The 23,215-nt window shown below is 38.8% G+C and overlaps 1 protein-coding gene across 5 annotated transcripts in view; it reads right to left on the bottom strand.

Moving 5' to 3' along the window:
• The window catches only part of CATSPERE (catsper channel auxiliary subunit epsilon), a 149,790-nt gene that overhangs the window by 26,819 nt on the left and 99,756 nt on the right, over positions 1-23,215 (bottom strand). For all 5 annotated transcript variants that reach the window (XM_047705399.1, XM_047705398.1, XM_047705400.1 and 2 more), the window contains 6 exons: positions 8,946-9,004; positions 6,006-6,081; positions 4,278-4,330; positions 1,785-1,835; positions 1,362-1,395; positions 1,214-1,293 (listed from right to left, as the gene is read on the bottom strand). In XM_047705399.1, coding sequence (XP_047561355.1) covers positions 1,214-1,293; positions 1,362-1,395; positions 1,785-1,835; positions 4,278-4,330; positions 6,006-6,081; positions 8,946-9,004 — 353 coding nt within the window. The remainder of the gene's footprint in view (positions 1-1,213; positions 1,294-1,361; positions 1,396-1,784; positions 1,836-4,277; positions 4,331-6,005; positions 6,082-8,945; positions 9,005-23,215) is intronic.

Raw genomic sequence — 23,215 nt, 5'->3', positions numbered from 1 at the left:
AAAGGAAAAAAATGAGGCCTCAGTGGAGGAAGGAGTGTCTAGGGTTACCAGGAAAAGTAGTGGCACCACTGGATGTCTAGAAGAGGATCAGAACTGCAGAAGACAGGAGATCAGCCTGACCAGCCTGACAGCCCAGAGGACCTAGGACAGAGGGCCTGTAGGACAGTGATGTCGAGGGCACAGCACAGAATCCTCAAAGCGGCATGGGTGAGGAATGGTAGGCAGGACGTGACGGTAAAGACCTTCTGGGTCCCAACAGGGAAAGCCCCCACAGCAAAACTAAATTGAAGCACCTGTCTTGGAACACGAAAAAAATAAAATTAAATTAAGATGTTAAAAAAAAACCAAATGGAACACCTGAATCCTTACGTCACCCCTACCCACTCTGAGAGATCTCAGAAGTTGTTTCTAGCCTTAGAAAGCCCCAAAAGCTGGAAGCCTTGACCAAAGTTTTGATGTTTTTTACATAGAAATTTTGCTTCCAGTAATTTTTCCTAATGGCATATCTGGAGTGTGTCCAAACATGTACAGAAGGGAATATCCACCACCATTTTGTTTATAATAGCAAACAAATTTAGAAAATGGGTCATTTGTCTCCTATTCTTCTGTATTTTAAATTTTGTAACAAACAGTGTAACCTTTGTAATCATAAATCAAGAATAAAATTAAAGATGAAGACAAAATAATAGAAAATTATTTGGAAAAGTCTTCCTCAGAGCATTTTATCCTATTATTACAAAATATTATTTGTAAGAATTAAGTTACAGATAACATTTTTGAAATCTCCCCATTGTACCACCCCTATTAGTCATGTAGTTTCGTTCCTTGCAAGCTGTAAGTTATTGTTGGTCCATGGAAAGAAAAGTCATACGTCACCTGGGGAAGGTAGTTCCTATCAAACAGGCAGAGGTGCTGGTAGGAGCTTGGGGAGAGATTAGAGAGAATAAGGCAATGGTGAAGAGACCACCTGCATCACTGAGAAGAGCCTTAGCTGTCTTACCGGCCTTGTCTCAGCAGTGAAATGATAACCTCCCTCCACATGCAGGCACCATGGTAGTTCAACTTTGTATAACTAGTACGGAAAACTTAGAGATGCATATATCAAGTGCTCAAAAGTATTTGTTATTAAGTGCACGATTAATTAGCATTGTTTTCATACTTTCATTTTGAAACTTTCAAAGTAAGTTAAAAATTTTAGTGAGGATATACTTACAATTCAATCAAAGGGTGAAACATTTCTCCAAAATCAAGTCTCAGCGGGCAGCCGTATTTTTTCCAATTATATTTTACTCTCTAGAAAAGGAAAAATGCTTTAGTTATTTTCTATATTTGGCTGATTGATAAAATTATGCTTTTCTTACCAAGTTTTTAGATGGCTGATTCCTCAGATATGACCTGTAGGAAAGACACATTTTTCATTACTTATTTTTCTTTCCTCTTTTAAAACTTATAAATTAAAAGCATTACTTTGTTCAGTAAGGAGGTATCACAAAAATTGATGACAAAATATTCCCCAGTTGTGTGGGGGTTAAATACACACTTCTAAATAATACATGTATTGAAGAAGAGATCTTAAGAGAAATTCAAAAAGACTTTAAACTAAATGGAAATGAAAACACAACTTATCAAAATTTGTGAGATGCAGCAAAAGCAGTGCCTAGAGGTAAATTTGTAGCAATGAACATATATATTAGAAAAGATTGATGTTAATAGGAATAAATACTGATTCTAAATTATTCGTACTAATAATGTAGAACAGTGCTAATGTTAAAAGTATTTCTTACTTTTCAATAATGTAAAAGAAATCATGCTGAAGACAGTCTTTTTTGTTAAACCTACAAAAAACAAAACATGATAAAGTTGTAATATCATTCCTTATACACTTGCACAAACATATAATCATTTAACTCCGTGATTCTCAAACTTGAGAGTATCACAGAATCATCACTTACTGAACTAGAATCCCGGGGTTAATGTGTGGCCTTAGCATTTCTTTTCTTTCTTTTTTTTTTTTTAAAGGTTTTATTTATTTATTTTAGAGAGAGAGAGTGCATGCACAAGAGTGGGGGTAGGAGCAGAGGGAGAGGGAGAGACAGAATCTCAAGCAGGCTCCATGCCCAGCAGAGAGCCCCATGCAGGGCTTGATCTTACCACCCTGAGATCATGACCTGAGCCAAAATCGAGAGTCAGAACCTTAACCAACTGAGCCACCCAGGTGCACAATGGCCCTAGCATTTCTATTTTTTAAAAAATCAATATTTCTGAGGCCACCGGAATTTGAAACATACTGATTTATTTGTATTTGATACATGTGAAAAATTCAATGAAAATCTATCAAAACGAAGATAAATTTCTTTGGGCTATTTTTATTCCTCATAATTAAAAAACCCCACCAATTTCTAATTGCTGCTGGGGACGCAGTTGTGCAGTTAAGGAGCTACTTTAAGGATGCACCTAATTTCTGGTTAGTGGTCAGGCAAACATAGGCTATCAGAGTCTAAAAAATGATGTCTTCAGTAAGTTAAATTATTCATTTGATCATTTTTGCTGGCTGCTTCCACTGTAACTCAGAAGGAACCTTGATCACCACCATGTTTAGATGGATATTGGAAGTCTAGACCATTTCCTACAGTGAAGCTCAATATAGACCCCATGAGATGCCCTCCAAGGTGAATATCTCTCCTGTCACAGGAACCTTGGACTCCATAGGCCTCCTTTCATGACTGTGAAAACCTCAGGCCCACCCCAACTTGAATTCAAGGTCTTAGGGCCATTTTTAGGGTTCCAGAACAGTGGGTCATCGATTAAGAAGGCTGGAGTAAGGTTCTGAAATCTGTGTTTGTCAAACATGTTCTCCTGGTGGGGCTGATGAACAGCCCGCCTTTGACGATTGCCATCTAGACCCGCCCAGAAATAGACTGAGATCGTGGTACCGCACGTGGCGGTCCTGGGAACTGATTCTGGTAACGTTGCACAGAGCAGTCATTCTCAAATTTTAATGCCCTTGCTCATCTCCGGGATATTTAGTTAAAATAGCCGTTCTCACTCAGTGGGTATGGGACAAGGCCCAAGAACCTGAATTTCCAAGAAACTCCCAACGATGCCAGTGCTGGTCCACAGACCATTCCAGAAGCAGGACGCCATGCGCTGCATAGATCAGTTAGCCTTTGTGCGTCCCGGAAAAGGAATTGTGGGAAATGCACATCCCTTGCTGACTGAAATGGGAAAACTTGATTGTCAGTCTAGCAACTAATGGTTCCAACTGCGTACTCAAAAGATTAGGATAGCGGGTGAGCAGATACTTGTTTTGGATGAGAGCAAGTCATTCCACTTGGAGAAGAGTCTCCACTCCCCCACTCACCGCCACTCCTGACCACGGGAGAGGAGTCTATTAGGTACATCGCTGTCTTTTTTTTTTTTTTTTAATTATTTATTTATTTGACAGAGAGAGAGAGAGAGAGGTAGGTCACAGTAGGCAGAGAGGCAGGCAGAGAGAGAGGGGGAAGCAGGCTCCCCGCCGAGCGGAGAGCCCGATGCGGGGCTCGATCCCAGGACCCTGAGACCATGACCTGAGCTGAAGGCAGAGGCTTAAACCACTGAGCCACCCAGGTGCCCCGGTACATCGCTGTCTTAAGGACTCACTTCACCTCCACTGAACGGATTGTGCACAGGGACCTCAATTCTCCCCCATAGAGGAGCGAGCCTGCGGTGGCCAGGGGATGACAGAAATCAGTGTGCTTCATGGTGAACCCCGGTAAAAGCAAGAAAAGTCACACCTCGGGCTTCTCTGGAAGAAACCCCGGTGCTTCTGTGATGTTTGCTCTAAAAAAACTTCCCACGGGTAATGGTGCAGGTTTTTCTGACGTGGACGTAAGCAATTCTGTGGCAGAAATGACATTGTAACTGGTTTGAGGAGGAGGCAAAGGAGACATAAGTGCTTCTCCCTCTTGTTTCTCGGGGAATGAGTGCTAGCCCAGAGAGCGAGAGAGGCAATGGTGACGGATGGAAACAGGATGGTTAAAAGGGAAGGTGGAGAAAAACGCTGGCCACAGGGAAAGAGGTTAATCCTTTTTCCCTGTTGGTATGATTCAGATGGAAGGTTTGACTTGGCCCAAAGTTCAAACAAATCGGGTTTGGACAAACTGTCAGTTCAGTTTTCGGGTTTCATCATGAACAAGCCAGTCATCAGGCTGATGGTACCACCGGCAATCGCCGTGCAGTTCACCATTTGTCTGAAAAGGCAAAGAGTAAGACAGGTCAAATGCAGATATACTTGCCCTTTAACAACAATGTATTTACTGGAATCACAGCCAACGGCTATTTGGAACACCTAAAATGGAGAAATTTAAGTGGTGAGACGCATGGTTACAATTCACATGAGCGAAAATGTCCCTACAGTGAAAAGCGATTACACTTTAGATTTGAAATAATCACCTTTCCAAGGTAGGGTTGTGTTACACTCTTTGGTGCTGTTTTACTCTTTCTTTTTTGATCACATTTTTCCTGCCTTTGCTTCGTGTTGCCCTGTTGCTCACAAGGCTGGGAGGTTAGTTCTCTGCTTTCCCACATCGGTATTTCAGACACTAACCGCATCTCCTCTTTCGACAGCTTGGCTGTAACCGGGATCATCAACTCTGTTCTTCTAGCCTGTCCCTGACTCATGCGTGACCATCTGGCTCTTCACTGACTTCTTTCTGACCAGAGACCGGGCCCCTCCCTGACTAGGATGCCTAGTTCTATCCCCATCCGGCTCCGGGACGCTTACCCACCGCAGGGCTAGACACCCCCCAGGCTTGCTAAGTGGGATCTAGACACTTGCTTTCAGTCTCAAACATGTGCTGTAGGTTGCATTTCTCCACAAAGTGAATCTGAAAGAACCTCTAATACTCCCTAACCCCGAAGAAGGATGTGGACATCAGGAGGGTGGGGATAGAGAACCCTGTCCAGACAAGCTTGATGGATTTTAAGAGTTAAGCCTGCTAAACCCAGACCTCTCAGCCTTCACTGGAAAGGCACTCGATCTCAGACACAGGATCTGATTTGTTCTGTCAGCAACTCTACCCACAGTCCTTGGTGTCCCTTCATGACCAGATCTTTGGTTTTCCCTTCAAAGTGTTCCAAAGCATGGGCCTGCCCTTTGTCTTCACTAATCTATTCATGTGACACCCTTGGTTGATTGAGGTCCTCAAATCTTTCCGTCAAGACCCACCACCACTTGATCCCTTCTCTTTTGGGGCCCAGCTGACAAAACCCAGCAACCACGTCTAGGATTGGTCCTCGACACAGAAATGCCGGTCGATAATGTGTTGGGGTGGTGTCATCGCTCCCTGGGAAAATTCCTGCTGGAAGGAATCACTAAGGCTTTCTGGGGACTGGCTGTTTCACGGGGCTCTGCTTTTGTAAACATGTCTTCCTGGAATGCCCTTGGTATCAGCCTGCTAACCTTCCACTTACTCTCCAACAATTGACGCCTCACCCTGCCCCTCCCCGGTCTGCCCACTCTCTGCGCTCTCTGTGCTCTCTCATAACTGTGTGTCATATACCCTTAGACTAGCTTTGGTTTGCCCCTAAGGAAGAGCCTGTCTTTTCATCCTTGTAACTCCCATTACCTACAAAGAGGCTGAAGCAAAGACACACAGTAGGTACACAATAAATTTTAGCTTTAAAACCTTTTTAAAAAGTTTTAAAAAGCCATCTTCTCTGACAAACCGTATCCCACTTGAGTTCCCATTCATTTCAGTTTTCCTTTATACAGTTGTATCTCCTGAAACTAATCATTTTCTGCTTTTGCATGCGTTTCTACACCTCACTTTCCCTGGTAAGCCCTTGGAAGACAGAACTGTGGTCTGTCTCCAAAGTGAAATAATGCCCCCCCCCCGAGACATAGACACACACTTCCCTGGGGGGGGCGGGGGGGCTCCTGTATGGCGGGCTGGTGGGGGTTCTCTCGCCCACCGCCTGCGGCTTTATTGAGGTAATGGTGTTGATCCACCTCTGTCACTTACCTTTTGGGCGGTTGGACACGCTCTAGCATACTCACTAGGCCGAAACTGCACAAGCCGAAGGCCCGTGTTCTCGTCTCTAGGAGAAATGGCATGTGCAGGTGCTTAGAGAATCCCAAGGGAGGCAGGCACCATGCCTGCCTTCCCGTGGAGCCTATGGACCGTCCCATGGACACTGGATGACTGGCCCCCAGGAGGAATTCTAGAAGTCTGGGAGGGGACTGTGGGGGTGACTGTTCTCCACTTCTGCTAAGGCACTGTGGTCACTCCCTGAAGTCACTCTTACTGCCCGGCGGGCTAGGGTAGGGTCGGCCCAATGGGAAACAGAGATGAGCGTCCATCAACATTTCCACCCCCGCCTCTGCCCCGTTTCATTAACACCCTCCGTGGAGGAGGAGGCTGTGCGACTGACATCTGGTCCAGCTTTCCGATGACCTCAGAAGGGCACAGCTGCATTATTTGTTCTTTCTCTAGCCTCTGTGGGTCTTTTCCTCCTATCCATGACCCTTTTGGAACCATAAAGAATAAGTTATGAGATTAGTTTTCTGAGCCACATTATGCTGCTTATTATGATCTGAGTGGAAGCAAAAGCAAGGTCGAATTTCTAGGTTCTGAAGTGCCTAAGAATTGTTTTGTGTCCAGACAAAATGGGAGAGGTTGAAATCGCTGAAGAAGTTGTGAAAGTTTTATGGAGGCTCCCTGCTGAGTGTGGAGCCAGAGGGACTCAATCCCATGACCCTGACATCATGACCTGAGCTGAGATCAAGAGTATCAGTACTCCTGAGCTGAGATTGGAGTATCAGTAAAACTGCTAAGGTTTTTACTTTTTGAAAAAAACGGGGGAAAAACAAACCACAAACAAATGTTCTTTTTCTTCCAACATTCATCACATTTTAATATTTATTTGTCATATATTAGGTATAAGGTATAATAAATGAGGATACGAATAGCACATTTTATTTTTTTAAATCACTGTACCATATTTCATCAATTCTAAGATACATATTTTTTCTCATTTAACAACCTTGAAATCAGGAAGCATCTTATAATTATGCCAATTGTGGTTTGTTTTCCAGTGTGATGGAAACTTTGATTTGATAAATGCAGGAAGATAGTCTAGGTCTATGAAGGACACTATAGTAAATATTACATCTATAATTTTCTATACAAGTTTTCTTATAGGAAGGTTTTTTATTCCCCACCACAGCTGACTTCAAAGCTTTTTGTATTTTTTGTCAAGTCTTGGACTGACCTGAAGTATCTTGGACAATCTGAAGTGTATTCAACAGCAACAGAATTCTAAGTAAATATCCACAAAACCAAAAATACCCCAAGGAACCCATAACAGTAGAAGCATCGAGAGAAAAGTGTTGGTGAGGGGCTGGGGATGAATTGAACCTCCCTTGGCTACAGTCTGTAGAGCAGCCTTTCCTCTCTTCCCCTTCCTGACCAGAGAGTGACTCTACCACTTCATTCTGTTGTATTTTCTTTCTTTTTTTAAAGATCGATTTATTTATTTTAAAGAGAGAAAGAGAGCTGGGGGAGTGGCAGAGGGAGAGGGAGAGGATCCCAAGCAGACTCCCTGCTGAGTGTATAGTCCGACATGGGGCTCGATGCCGTGACCCTGAGATCATGACCTGAGCTGAGATCAAGAGTTGGACACTCAACTGACTGGGCTGTTCAGGTGCCCTCCTGTTTTGTTTTCTTAACTGCACATATAACTACTTGGAGTTACCTTGTTCATTTATTTGGTTACTTGTTCTTTGTCTTCTCTCACTAGAGATATGGCCCATGACGGCAGGATTTCTTCTTACTTGTTCACCATGTGTTTTGAGCACCTACAAAGTGCTTGGCATAGAGCTCAAGCTCACTTGGGGGAGCAGCAGACTAAGGAAAAATGGACTTTTTCCTAGCAAAACAGTGTTATTTTTCCAGAAATCTATCGAATCAGGACATAATGATGGCCACAGAAATGCCTCAAGACACAATTCCAGGTCAGTTGTTTCCTCCAGAAATGACGTGCTCATATGCTACCTATTCCAAGAGTCAAAGATGTTTTCTCTGATTCTACTCATAGTTAAATACCTACTCATATTAGAGTTCTAGTCTGCCCAAGGATAGTATGTAAAGACTTTGGGATGGGAATGAATGAGCACATGCTTGAAAATTAATGAATTAAGAAATAGCCCATTTTTCACTTGATGGATTGGGCCCACTGGATATCATAAACAACTGATGAATCACTAAACTCTACCTCTGAAATGAATACACTATATGTTAATTAATTGATTTTTTTTATTTTAAAAACATTTTTTAATTTAAATTTTATTATTATTATTATTATTTTTAAAGATTTTATTTATTTATTTGACAGAGAGATCACAAGCAGGCAGAGAGGCAGGCAGAGAGAGAGGAGGAAGCAGGCTCCCTGCTGAGCAGAGAGCCCGATGCGGGGCTTGATCCCAGGACTCTGAGATCATGACCTGAGCCGAAGGCAGCGGCTTAACCCACTGAGCCACCCAGGCGCCCCTTATTATTATTTTTTTAAACATATATTTTTATCCCCAGGGGTACAGGTCTGTGAATCGCCAGGTTTACACATTTCACAGCACTCACCATAGCACATACCCTCCCCAATGTCCATAACCCCACCCCCCTCTCCCAATTAATTGATTTTTAAATAAAAAAAAAAAAGAAATAGCCCATTTTCTGCATCTTCAGTTGGACAGATGGAAACCTCCAGATATGTTTCATGTAATTACAAGGAGCATTTTACATTTTTATACAGAATAATAATTTCACATCTAACCTAACACTTAAAAGAAATCTGAAATCTAGATATTTAAAATGTCATGAGGCCATGTAAGTAAAAGAATACCTACAAATCAATCATCTCAATAGCACATTTCATATTGAATAGGTTCTTTTAAAAGTCATACTTACTGCAACTTGAAGTAGTCATCTACAGCCTCATAATTTACATTCTGGAAAAATGTGACTGTCTGGAAAAGAAAATGAGCATTTGTGTAAAACATGGAAACTGGGAATGGTGACAATGAATACTTTCAGGACAGATTTAAACCTTTCTTTAGGTAAGAAAAAGAATATATTTAGCACTTTTTTCAATTTCTTTGCTTTTCTATCTCAGAAACTCCAATTATGGACATATTAGATTTCATTTGTTACATTTTTCTTATTTTCTCTTCTAATTGTATCTTAGGAAGCTCTTTTATTTACATTGCTTCTCTTTCCCTCTTCACTTACTTCTGTCATTGCAATATTTCTATTTTCATTTATGTCCTGCTGTGTAGCCAGTGCGCTCCCATTTCCTGATCCTGTTGTCTCTGGACCTTTTCATTTTTTCTTTGAGGTTTTTAAATAATTAAAGATATAATGTTGTCAGTAATTTTTGAGACTATGAGGAATTATTTGCCTGAACCTTCTTCTCTTGTTTTTGAGTAATTAAAAAAAAAACTCATTTGCCTTTTTGTATGTGTTCCTTGTGATTTTCTTCCATCTGGGGCATGTTTTATCTCAAGTTTCAGCATCCCAGAAGGTTTCTATCTTTTCAGGGTAAAGCCATTTACAGAATATGTGTGATATTAGGGGCAAAAAATTATACACCTCTTATAAAGCATGCTAACTGTAGTTACATTCTTAAAGCATGGTAACTATAGTCCTTATAACCCCTAAATTATCTTTTTGGTGGTAGTTCTTTGTTAGTAGATAGAGAGATAGGTGATAGATAGATAGATATGGTTATCTTCAGAGAGATAATTTGGTTCTGGCTAATCTGGTGTGATTAGAAGAGACCTTGTACCTCTAAACCAACCTTTGCAAAAAATCTTACTTCTGAGACAAGGTTTATTTTTTCATATGTTGGATGCTAAGTGGTATGACACAAAATATACAATCTTTCATGATAAAAATTTGAAGGCTGTGGAGGTTATTACATCAAAAGTAAATCTAGTTCATGTTCAAGGAAAGGAGCTAATTGTCAAGTTTCCACTTGTGTTCTATTGTACACCATACTTTTTCTTCATATGTAATCATTAAAATAACTTTATAAAGGTGTTCCTGCATGCAATTAGGCTTGAAGATTTTTAAATTTTTCTTTTGTGAAATGTAAGCATATTCTCTAAGTTTTGCTTATCAATTGTCACTTAAGTGGTGCTCAAACTTGGGTCTGTAACTCAACCAACATGTATGTGTATTATTTTGGATTATAATCACTGAAAATATTTACCCAGAGGAACTATTTAAAAAATATATTTTGTGGATGTAATCATCTGTTTCATAATTATTTCATCATAAATAGTTAAGAAATGATTTGGAGACTTTCATTTTTAGGAGCAGCAGGTAGGTTCTATGGACAAACTTTTGCTCTTAAAATCAAACATATGAGCACTGAGTGTTATATACAACAGATGAATCACTGAACTCTGCCTCTGAAACTAATAACACACTATATGTTCATCAAATGAATATAAATAAAATAAAACCAAAACAAAATAAACATATCACAAAACCTACAAACTGCAGCCTTTTAAGAGTCACCTTGAAAGCACCAAATAACTAACAAGAGAGTGGGAACTATTAGCCCGAAGACAGGGAAATTAGGAACCTTGAGAATAAAGCAGAACACCAGAGCCCAGAGTCTACTTTCAGCCTAAAGGCATTTGTCAATCTAGTCAGGAGAGGGGTAATTCAAGATAGAGAATCACACTGGATATCCTCCCTACATTAACCTGAGTTATCAGAAGCCTATATTCTCAGGTTTAAGAGTAAATCAGGATTAAATCTGTGCCCTCCTTAACCCTTCAGTGACGTCAGTAACTAGGTGATCAGAAAAAAAAAGAAGAAGTGTTTGTTCTAACAATTGGTGGCCATGAGTAGGTTCTTGTATGGCGTTATATCCCAGAATTGTTTGCCTGGAAGACTCAGGGGATTTAAAGAAGTTCAAGGAAGTAGTGTCCCCAGATGTGCCCCTGACCGTGGTGAACACAGGTCATCTAGAGATCAGGATGTATTCTTATTTGACATCAGGGAATTCTTATGAATACTTTCACAAATGGGTCGCAGGGTGGCACAGTCGGTTGAGCATCTGACTCTCAGTTTCAGCTCATGTTATGATCTCAGGGTGCTGAGATCGATCCTCATGTGGGTAGTTAAAAAAAAATTTTTTTTAAACCATAAGTGACAAATAGAAAACAAATGGTCAAACGGTAGACTTAAACTCAGCCATGTAAAAAAAAAAAATTACATGAATGCACCCAATGAGGAGGTAAAAATGTTCAGATTGAATGAATAAAATCTAATTTAAAAAAACCTTAAAGACACAGATGGTTGATATTAAAAGAATATTAAATATTAAAAGAAAAGAAGATACATTGTGCTAACATTATTCTAAAGAAGGTTGGAGTGGTTCTATAAATATCACACAAAGTAGATTTTAGAGCAAAAAATTATCACTAGAGGAAAAGGGGTCATTTCATAGTGATACAGGAATTCATTCATCAAAAGGAAATAATTCTAAATGATTATGCTGAGTGAAAGAAGGCAGATAAAACAGAGTACATACTGTATGTTTCCATTTGTATAAAATTCCAGAAAAACAAACTAATGTATAGTGATAGGAAGCAGATTAGTGGTTGCCTAGTAATGGGGAATTGAAGGAGGGATGGTTGACAAAGGAGCATGAAGAAACTTTGAGCGGTGGACATGGACATTATCTTGATTGTGGTTGTAATTTCATGGGTGTATTCATATATCACATTTTATCAAACACAATATATGCAATTTATTTTATACCAATTATACAAAAATAAAACAAAAAGATAGTCTATGAGATGCCAAAAAATTCAGTAAGAAAAGGCATACAACCCTATCAAAAAAGTGACAAAACTTGAGTTGCACAGAAGTGGGAATCCACATAGCCAATAAACACGTGGAAAATTGTTTAACCTCATTTAAAAGAAGAGAATAACAAAAAAAATAACACACACATTAGTTGGGCAAAAATTAAGGTTTGACTATACCAATTATTGGCATAAATACTAAAACCTCCAACTTTGAGATGACATCACGGAAGAACATTTTCGTTACTTAGGGACAGGAAAAGATATCTTTTGACACAAAAAGCAATAGCCATAAACAAAAAATCTTTATCAAAATTAAAAAATTCTACTTATTAAAAGTCACCATTAAGAAAAGGAATAGGCAGCATTCTGATTCAAGATGGTGATGTCGGAGGATCCTGAAATCACCTCCTCCCACAGACACACCAAATTTACAGCTACATGTAGAACGATGTTCTCCGAAAGAAACCCCCAAACCAGCTGAGCAATGCCTACACATTAGGTGAGTGAGAAAAACGAAACGAAACGAAACAAAACAAAACAAAAACAACCATGTAGAAATAGGTAGGAGAGGCTAAGACACAGCCTCACCACCGACTCCAACCCCAGCATAGTATTCCACAGTTGGGAGGTAACTCAAATTCCCGAGATCTCCCCCCGTGAGGAGTGAAGGATTGAACCCATGTGGCATGGCACCTTTTAAGACCTTATCTGAGAGACAAGTTCCCCAAACATCTAGCTTTGAAAGCCAATGGGACTTGCCTCCACAAGACCCAGAAGGCTATTTTGAACTGAGAAACAGTTCTTAGAAGGCTCTTCTCAGCAGACTTTATCCATCCTAGGGCCCAATACAAAGCCCCTGAATGAGAAGTGGCCAGGCTTTCTGTGAGAGAGGCTTATACGCTTATCAGGCATTGAATTAAACACATCTAGGGAGGAACCTACTAAAATGCTCCGAAGGGGGAGGTAAGTGATGCCATATTTGTTCTCTCCCTCTACCTCACTCTGGCCTCTTGCATCTCCCAGAAAGGAGCTTCTACACCGGTCTAGCACCCTGATCTTTGTGGCTGCTGCCCAGAGGAATCTCGAGATCACCTGGCTCTGGTGGTCAGTGGGGCTTGTGCTTGTGAGTCTGATAGTGGATGTAATGGACATAGGAGGAAGTCTTAGCTGACTATAACCCCAAGGCACAGCAGAGGCAACAGACTCAAATACCCAGTCTTTCTGTGAAAGACACCTAGTAGCTTAGTTTCATAGATGGCCTGAGGGGCAGGCTTCTAATTAAAGCAATATCTAAGAGCCAACTGTAATTCTCTCCAGAGACCTCAGAGGGGAAGCAGTATTTTTGCAGTCTTCCTCTGCTTTTTTCTGGGTCACTGTTATTTCTCTAAAAGCAGCTTGTGCACATACCTGGTGCCCTAATTTTTGTGGCTGCTGCCCAGGAGACACACCTGGATTTCCTGGCATTGGGGACCAGAGGGACTTATGATTGGAACCACAGGACTGTTAGAAAAGAGAAACAGTTCTTAACTGATTACCCACCCCCCACAGGGTGCAGTGCAGTAATGGTAGACTGAAACGCACCCTAAGTCTTTCTGTGCAAGAGTTCTATTAGCTTATTTTTATGGCTGTGGCCTAAGGGGTAGGCTTCTAGTTTGACACACATTTAGGGGCTTACTACAATCCTCTGTAGAGATCGGAGAGGCTAGGCAGTACACCATCATCCTGCTTTTCCTCTGCCTTGTCTCAGGTTGCTGGTATCTCTGAGAAAGGAGATTATATACGTGTTTGGCTCCCCAGCTTTTGTGTCTGTCACCCAAAGAACATGTTCCTTGATAGCCTGGCTCTGATGGGTGGCAGGGCTGGTGCTCATGGGTTCAACAGGATGGTAGTAAGCGAAGAGCAGCTCTTACCTGGCTATTAATCCAGAGCTCAACATTGAGGGAGCAGACAAAAATGTGCATCTCCCAGTCTCCCCAGAAAGAGGTGTGTTTGTATACTTTAAAAGCTGCTGCATCAGGGTCTGGCTTCCAATCAGCCTGCATCTAGGTGCTAACTGAGATATTCCCCTTCGAGATGCTGACAGGTCTTGGCACACCATCAAATACTGGGAGCCACTAAGAATAAAGTAGGCTGATTGGACAATCACAAAGATTTGAGAGGGCCATGTTGAATGATAAGGTTCATCTCCTACATGAGACTGGGAGAGATGATTGTTTTGTCTACTACATAGAAACCAACACAGAGATCCAAGAAAAAAATAAAGAAGCAGAAGAATATGCTCTAAATGAAAGAACAAGATAAAACTTCAGACAAAACACCTTAATGAAATGGAGATAAATGATTTACCTGATAAAGAGATTAAAATTATGGTCATAATGATGCTCACCAAGCTCAGGAGAAGAATGGATGAACCAAGTGGAAATTTCAACAAAGACAGAAAATAAAAGAAAGTATCCAATGGGAGTCACAGAGTTGAAAAATGCAATAACTGAACTGAAAAATATAATAGAGAACTTGAAGACAGGGCAGTAGAACTCACCCAGTTAGAATAGCAAAAGGAAAAAAGAATGCAAAAGTGTGAAGAGCTTAAGGGATTTATGGGACAACATCAAGCAGATCAATATTTGCATCATAGGGGTTGCAGAAAGAAAAGAGAGAGAAAAAGGGGCAGTAAACTTATTCCAAGAATGACCAAACACTTCCCTCATCTGGGGAAGGAAACAGACATCCAGATCCAGAAAGCCCAGAGTTTTAAATATAATGAATCCAAAGACACCCACATCAAGGCACCTTATAATCAAAATATCAAAAGTTAAAGACAGAAGAAGCTCTTAAAAGCATTAAGAAAAAAACAATTTGTGTACAAGGGAACCCCCATAAGACAATAAGCAGATTTTTCGGCAGAAACATTGCTGCCACAGAAGAGCAGCACAATGTATTCAAAGTACTAAAAGAAAAAACTGCCATCCAAGAATACTATCCCTGGCAAAGTTGTCCTTCAGAATTGAAAGATAGAGAACAGTTTTCCAAATAAGCAAAAGCTAAAGGAGTTAATCATCACTAAGCCAACCTTATAAGAAATGTTAAAGGGACTTTTAAAGTTGAAATGAAATATTAGTAACAGGAAAACATATGAAAGTATAAATCCAATTGGTAAGATGAAAAAATAGTGAAATTAAGAATTATCTAATATTGTAAACATAGATTAATCACTTATAAAGCTAGTATGAAACTTAAAGACAAAAAAGTAATAAAAATAACTGAAAACATCAACAAACTGACAATAAGTACGTATCTATCAGTAATCACTTTAAGTAATTATGGACTGAATTCTCTAGTAAAAAGACATAAGATGGCTGAATGGATAAAGAACAAGACCCATCTGTGTGTTGCCTACCAGAGACTTGTCAGATGTAAGGATACACAGAGATAGAAAGTAAAGGGGTGGAAAATGATAACCCATGCAAATGGAAATCAGATGAAAGCTGGGGGAGCTACTCTTACATCTAACAAGATAGACTTTAAAACAAACACTGTAATAAAAGACATAAGGTTATTACCTAATGACAAAGGGGCAATCCAACAAGAGGATATAATATTATGCACCCAACAAAGGAGCACCTGAATATATAAAGCAAATATTAACAGAGCTAAAGGGAAAAATAGATAGTGATACAATAATAGTAGGAGACCTTAGTACCCCGCTTTCATCAATGGATACATCATCCAAAGAGAAAATCAATAAGGAAACATTAATCTTAAGAAACAGAGTATATGAGATTGACCTAATAGACATATCCAGAACTTTCCATCCAAAAGCAACAAAATACCCATTTCCCTCAAGTGCACACAGTACATTCTCAAGGAGACATCACATGTTAGGCCATAAAACAAATCTTAATATACTTGAAAATTAAAATCAAATCAAGCATCTCTTCTAACTACAATGGTGTGAAACTAGAAATCAATCACAAGAGGAAAACTGGAAAATTCACAAATAGGTGAAGATTAAAGAATATGTTATTGAACAAGAAATGAAGAAATAAAAAAAAAGAAATAAAAATACCTTGAGACAAATAAAAACAGAAATACAACATTCTCAGATATATGGGATGCAGCAAAAGCAGTTTTAAGAAGGAACCTTATAGTGAGAAATGCCTACATCAAGAAACAAGAAAGAATCAAATAAACAAGCTAACTTTACATCTCAAAAAACTAGAGGAATAAATAAATCCTAAATTCAGTAAAAGGAAGGAAATACCAAAGATCCAAGAGGAAATAAATGAAATAGAGACTAAAAGGACAACAGAAGAGATCAATGAAATAAAAGCTGGTTTTTGAAAAGATAAAATTGATAAGTCTAGCCTGACTCCCAATTAAAAAAAGGAACTAAAAAACAAAATGAAATCAGAAATAGATGTTACAACTGATACCACTGAAAAATGAAATATCGTAAGAGAAAACTAAATGCCCACAAACTGGCCAACCTAGAAGAAATGATAAATATCAAGAAACATATAACCTACCAAGACTGAATTGACGAAGAAATAGAAAATCTGAACAGACTGAATACTAATAAGGAGATGGAATCTGTAATCAAAAACCTCCCAACAAACAGACGTGCAAGACCAGATGGCTTCACTGGTGAATTATACAAAACACTGAAAAAATAATTAATACCAATCCTCAAACTCTTCCAAAAAGTAAAAAAGGGAGCACTTCCAAACTCATTTTATAATGCCAGCATTAGCCTGATACTAAAACCAGACAAGGATGCCACAAAGAAAATAAAATTAAAGGCCATGATCCTCTATGGAGGTAGATGCAAAATTCTCAACAAAACTTAGGAATCTGAATTCAACAATACTGTAAAAGAAGAAAACACCACAATCAAGTAGGATTTATTCCAAGGATGCAAGGATGGCTCGACATTTCCAGATCCCTCAGTGTGGTACATCACATCAACAAAATGAAGGATAAAAATCAAATGGTCATCTCAGAAGATGCAGAAAAAGCATTTGACAAAATGCAACATCCATTTATAATAAAAACTCTCCACAAAGTGGGCATAGAGGGAACATAGTAAAGGTTAAATATGTCAAGCCTGTAGCTAATATCCATACTCAATAAAGAAAAGCTGAAAGCTTTTCCTCTCAGAACAGGAACAAGACACAGTTGCCTACTCTCATTACTTTTGTTCAACACAATACTGGAAATCCCACCCAGAGAAATTAGACAAGAAGAAGAAATAAAAGACATACAAATTGGAACATAAGGTAAAACTGTCTCTGCTTGCAGATGACATGGTCTATATATACAAAACCAAAAAAACCCTATTCTACCAAAAAACTGTTAGAACTAATAAATTAATTCAGTAAAGTTACAGAATACAAAATCAATATACAACAATCTGTTGTGCTTCTATGCAGTAATAATAAACTATCAGAAGGAGAAACTAAAAAAGCAACCTCACCTTGTGCCTCAAAAAGAATAAAATACCTCAGAATAAATTTCACCAAGAAGGTGAAAGACCTGTATATTAAAAACTTAAGACATTCATGAAAGCAACTGAAGAAGAGACAAATAAATGGAAAGATATTCTGTACTGGTGGATTTGAAGAATTGATATTGGTAAAATGTCCACACTACCCAAAGCAATATATAGATTCAAGACATTCTGTATCAAAATGCCAATGGCATTTTTCATGGAAACAAAGAATTCTAAAATTTATATGGAATCACAAAAGAACCAGGATAGCCAAAACAACCTAAGAAGGACAAAGCTGGAGGCATCATCCTACCTGATTTCAAACCGTATTACAAAGCTTTATAAGCAAAACAGTATCGTATTGGCATAAAAACAAACACACAACTGTACAGAACAGAGCTCAGAATGAAGCCCATGTGTATACGGTCAGTTAATTTATGACAAAGGAGTTAATTATATACAATGGGGAGGATAATCTTCAATAAATGGGAAAACTGAATAACCTCATGCAAAATAATGAAATTGGTCCCTTACCCCACACCATACACAAAAATCGACTCAAAAGGAGATTAAAGACTTGAACATAAGATCTGAAACCATAAAACTCCTAGAAGAAGACAGGCAGTAAGCTCCCTGACATCAGTTTTGGCAATAATTTTTTTGGATTTGACACCAAAGCAAGGGCAACAAGAGCAAAACTAAACAAGTGGGACTACATCAAACCAAAAAACGCTTTTGCACGGCAAAAGAAACAATGAGAGAAAGTAGTTCCAAGTCACACACCTGGTAAAGGGTTAATATCCATAATATGCAAGGAACTTGAATAATTCAACAGTGAGAAAACAATCTGATTAAAAAATGGGCAAGGGTTCTGAATATATATTTATTCCTAAGAGGACATATATATAGATGACCAACAGGTCTGTGATATCACTAAATCAAGAAAATGTAAATCAAGAGCACAATATCACCTCACCCCTGCTAGAATGGCCATGATCAAAAAACATAAGAGATAACAAATGTTGGTGAGGATGTGGAGAAAAGAGAATCTTGTGCTCTCTTGGTGGGAATGTAAGTTGGTGCGGCCACTATAGAAAACAGTATGGAGGACCCTCAGAAGACTAAAAACAGAACTACCATATGAGCCAGTAATTCCATTTCTGGGAATATACCCAAAGGTAGTAAAAACATTGACTCAAAAAGATATCTGCACCCCCGTGTCCCCTGCAGCATTATTTACAGTAGCCAAGACATGAAAGCAACCTATGTTTCTCTTTCTCTTCTGTATACACACCATGGAATATTATTGAGTCATAAAGAACAAGGAAATCTCTCTCTCTAAATAAATATATAAATCTAAAAAAACAAAAAAAGAACATGGAAATCCTGCCTATTTACGACAACGTGGGTGAATCTTGAAGGCATGATCCTAAGTGAAATGAGCCAGACACAGAAAGATAAATATTGTATGATCTCACTTACATGTGGAACTGAAACACTCTCCCCACCAACGAACTCCTCCCCGCCAACTCAAAGGTACAGAGACCAATTTGATCGTTACTAGAGGTGGGAGTGGTGGGTGTGAACAAAGGATGAAGGTACTCAAAAGGTACAAACTCACACTTATAAAACAAGCCATGGAAATGTAAGGTACAGCATGGTGACTACAATTAATAATACTGTATTGTACACTTAAAAGTTGCTAAGAGAATAAACACTAAAAGTTCTTATCATAAGAAAAAAATGTGTAACTATGTGTAGCGATGGAGGTTAAGTAGGCTTATTGTGGTGATCATTTCACAACATATACAAACACCAAATCATTATGTTCCATGTCTGAAATGAATATAATGTTCTATTCAATTATAAAAAATATTCCCCAATTAAAAAAAAGGACTATGTCAATCAAGATGTTCAAATCATTTTTAAAATTTCAAAACTAAATTTTCGTGTAAATATCACTATGAAACCAGCTAGTAGCACTAAAACCTTTTCAAAATTAAAGTTATCCACTTTTGTATATAGGTGTTATACTCAGGTTTTGTTTTGTTTTGTTTTGTTTCCCCTAAATTGAGTAATGAGCTAGGATAGTTGACAAACCTACTAGCTAGGACACACAATGATTAGTTTGTGAAGTCGTATTGACCCAATCTGCACAAAATAAGCAAGGTTATCACATTACTACTGTAATTCATTGGCTCTAAGATGCCACAGGATGTAAGACTCATCCTGATTTCATAGATGCTAAAAAAAACGTGCGCTAGGGTTGACGAAATGTGGTGGTAGTAACAGGAACAGTAGTAGTCGCAGCAACAGTGGTGATTATAGCTGTAGTAGCAACAAGTAAACCTAGTGTTGGCTACGGGCCAGAGGCACCTGTAAGTTCTTTATGTAGTTAAACTCATTTAATCCTAAAAACCTTATGAAATATTACGATAATAATTATTTTATTACTATATAGTGGTTAATATAGAAAACAATACATTTGGTAACACGTAGACATAATTACATATTAATTAGATATTCTATTACATATACTATATTGTTCTTATTATCATCATTACTTAGATGAAAGTACTAAGGCACAGAAAGATGGAAAAACTTGCTAATCCCTTTGAATTAGTGTTTTTGTGTTTTTTGGGTAAATACCCAGTAGTGTAATTACTGGATCATAGGTTATTTCTGTTTTTAACTTTTTGAGGAAACTCCATCACAGTGGCTGCACTGTGTGTGTGTGTGTGTGTGTAATGGAATATTATCCAGCCATAGAAAAGAATGAAATCTTACCATTTGCAATGACATTTTTGGAACTAGAGAGTATAATGCTAAGCGAAATGAGTCAGAGAAAGACAAATATTATATGATTTCATTCATATGTGGAATTTAATAAATAAAACAGACGAGCAAAGAGGAAGAGAGAGAGAGAGAGAGAGAGAGAGATAAACCAAAAAACAAACTCTTAACTCTAGAGAACACGCTGATAGTTATCAGAGAGGAGGAGGTGGGGGGATGGGGGAAACAGGTGATGGGCATTAAGGAGAGCACTTGTCATGACTGTTATTTGTATATTTTGACTGGTAGCTGTATTTTGAAGTTCTGAATTGCAAATGGGCCAAAGTACATTATACAGCACATTCTTGGAAAGAAAACTAATGAGAGCTTATGCAGATATTGTGGCTAGGTAATCAAAGAAAACTTTCCTGGGTTGAAGGAGGGTGTAAATCTTTTCTGTTCTTGTTCTGGGAGAAGGAGGTACCTCTCAGAAAAGTGAATTAAATACCCTCCTTGTTTCTTGAAACATGATCAATCCAGTCTTATTTTATTTATTATGTTTTAGTTTTTCCTTGTATCTTCTGTCCTTTTCTTTTTTTTTTTAAGATTTTATTTATTTATTTGACAGAGAGAAATCACAAGTAGGCAGAGAGGCAGGCAGAGAGAGAGGAGGAAGCAGGCTCCCTGCCGAGCAGAAAGCCCGATGTGGGGCTCGAACCCAGGACCTGGGATCATGACCTGAGCCGAAGGCAGCGGCTTAACCCACTGAGCCACTCAGGCGCCCCTATCTTCTGTCCTTATTCCCTTCCCCTCTTCTTCCCCTTCCCTCTTCCCCCATGTGCAGACCCCCATAATGTTTATCAAGCAAGCATGATGTCATTATACTTGATGATGTCATATTGTCTGATAACTGTCCTTGGGTATTGTGTCTGTGTAAAATGAATAATGCTTTTTTTTTTTGTTGCTTGTGATTTATGTGTAGGTGTTCACAATTTTTGTAAATGTTACTATATGATGGATCTCAGTTTCTTACTCGACACTGTTTTCCACCTAACAATGTTTTAAGATCTATCCATATATTATGCAAATCTAAATCAGCTCTCTGTGTTTCTAAACCTGTTTATCCCAGATTGCATTATTATTGTAGTTGTGGAATTAAATATTATGGGCTGATGAAATTGAGTATAAAAGGAAAGTAGCATTACTGTTTCCCTGAGAACAAAATGATCCAAAGCAAATGACAGTACAGATTGCTTTGGAAAATTTTAATAAAGCAAGTCCCTGAAGAAATTGATGAATTAGGTATGAGCAAGGTAACAGTAAGAGATTGGAAAAAGTGAAAAAATTCTAGAATTTTGATGGCTTTGTCAGTGTCATTAATTTTTCCCCCTCCTCTACTTTTATTTTTTTTGAAGATTTTATTTGCTTATTTGAAAGAGAGAGAAAAAAAAGCCTGAGCAGGAGTCTGGGGAGAAGCAGAAGGAGAGGGAGAAACAGACTCTCCACTGAGCATGGAGCCTGATATGGGGCTTGATTGCAGGACTTGGGATCATGACCTGAGCTGAAGGCAGATGCTTAACCGGCTGAGCCACCCAGGCGCCCTCTCCCCTTTTAAAGAAATAGAGGTGGGAACTTAAGAGATAATGCATTATGAATAAGGTTATGCAAGAAAGGAGAGGAGATTCTCCAGTAAGTTGACTTATTTCAAAGAAAAGTCTGTGGTCCTATATTAAAAGGTTGACTAATGAATATACATTCATTTACTTAAGTTAAAATATAACATTTCATTCATATCATTTTCATTTTTAATGATTCTCTGCTTTAACCCACTTTGGAATTAACTGAACATTTCATTCCATTGCCTCTGTTAAGATGCCCACTACTGTAAATGCTAAAGAAAGCTGAGTGCAGAAAGAGAAGATGGGAAGTAGAATATACAGTGTTCAGGAAGAAATCGTAGTAACATGTGAAACATTTATGCTATAATGTTCATTGGAAAGTAGTATACAAAATAATATCTAAAGTACATTTGCATCTAGCTGTGTTGCATCATCTGAAAGTTAGCTGCGGTACTTCTTCCCATTCCTGTAGGCACCTCTCTTCACAGAGTAAGTCTGCTGTTCTCCTGTCAAGGGGTGGACTGTATTTCTTCATCCTGTTAACCTAGGCTGGCCTTGTGACTTGCTTTGACGAATAGAATGTGGCCAAATGTAGGCCTCAAGAGGTCCACAGGAATCTGCTCACGCTATCTTGGAATACTTCCCTGAGACTCTTGGTGAAAAGCCAGCTCTGGCCTGGACAATATAGGCCACATGGATCAGAGACAAGTGCTCAGCTGAGGTGCCTTGTTCACACAAGCCAGTGCACGCACCAACCGCTTGATGTGTGATTGAGGCCGTCCTAATTCACCTTGTCCCAGACAAGCTACCAGATGACCACCACCTCATGAATGAACCCAGACAGATGAAACCAGCCCAGGTATTCACCACCCAAATAATTGACAAACAGAATTGGGTGCTGTTTGAAGCCGTCAGGTTTTGGGGCAGTGTTATATAGGAAAATCTGTTTTGTTTTGTTTTTTTTTTTTTAAAGATTTTATTTATTTATTTGACAGAGAGAGATCACAAGTAGACGGAGAGGAAGGCAGAGAGAGAGAGAGAGAGGGAAGCAGGCTTCTTGCTGAGCAGAGAGCCTGATGTGGGACTCGATCCCAGGACCCTGAGATCATGACCTGAGCCGAAGGCAGCGGCTTAACCCACTGAGCCACCCAGGCGCCCCGGAAAATCTGTTTTTTAAAATATACATATACATATGTGTAAATACATACACATAAATACATAAATTAATATTTTTTTAAATTTGCTTATTTGAAAGAGAAAAAAAAGCCTGAGCAGGAGTACACACACACACACACACACACACACACATATTTATAAAAGATGAAGAAAGTTTCAATTTTTTTTCAAATTAAACACTGTTTACCACAATCTGCTAACAGAAATTACTGCAACACGAGTCAAAATGACATAAAACTAAAGATAAGTGTTTGTAATCAGAAAACGTCCTCAAATGTCACTGATGATGTCAGATAC

The sequence above is a fragment of the Lutra lutra genome, chromosome 15 (genome assembly GCF_902655055.1).
Source record: "Lutra lutra chromosome 15, mLutLut1.2, whole genome shotgun sequence".
NCBI classification, from domain to species: domain Eukaryota; kingdom Metazoa; phylum Chordata; class Mammalia; order Carnivora; family Mustelidae; genus Lutra; species Lutra lutra.
This window is presented reverse-complemented; position numbering and strand designations above follow the sequence as displayed.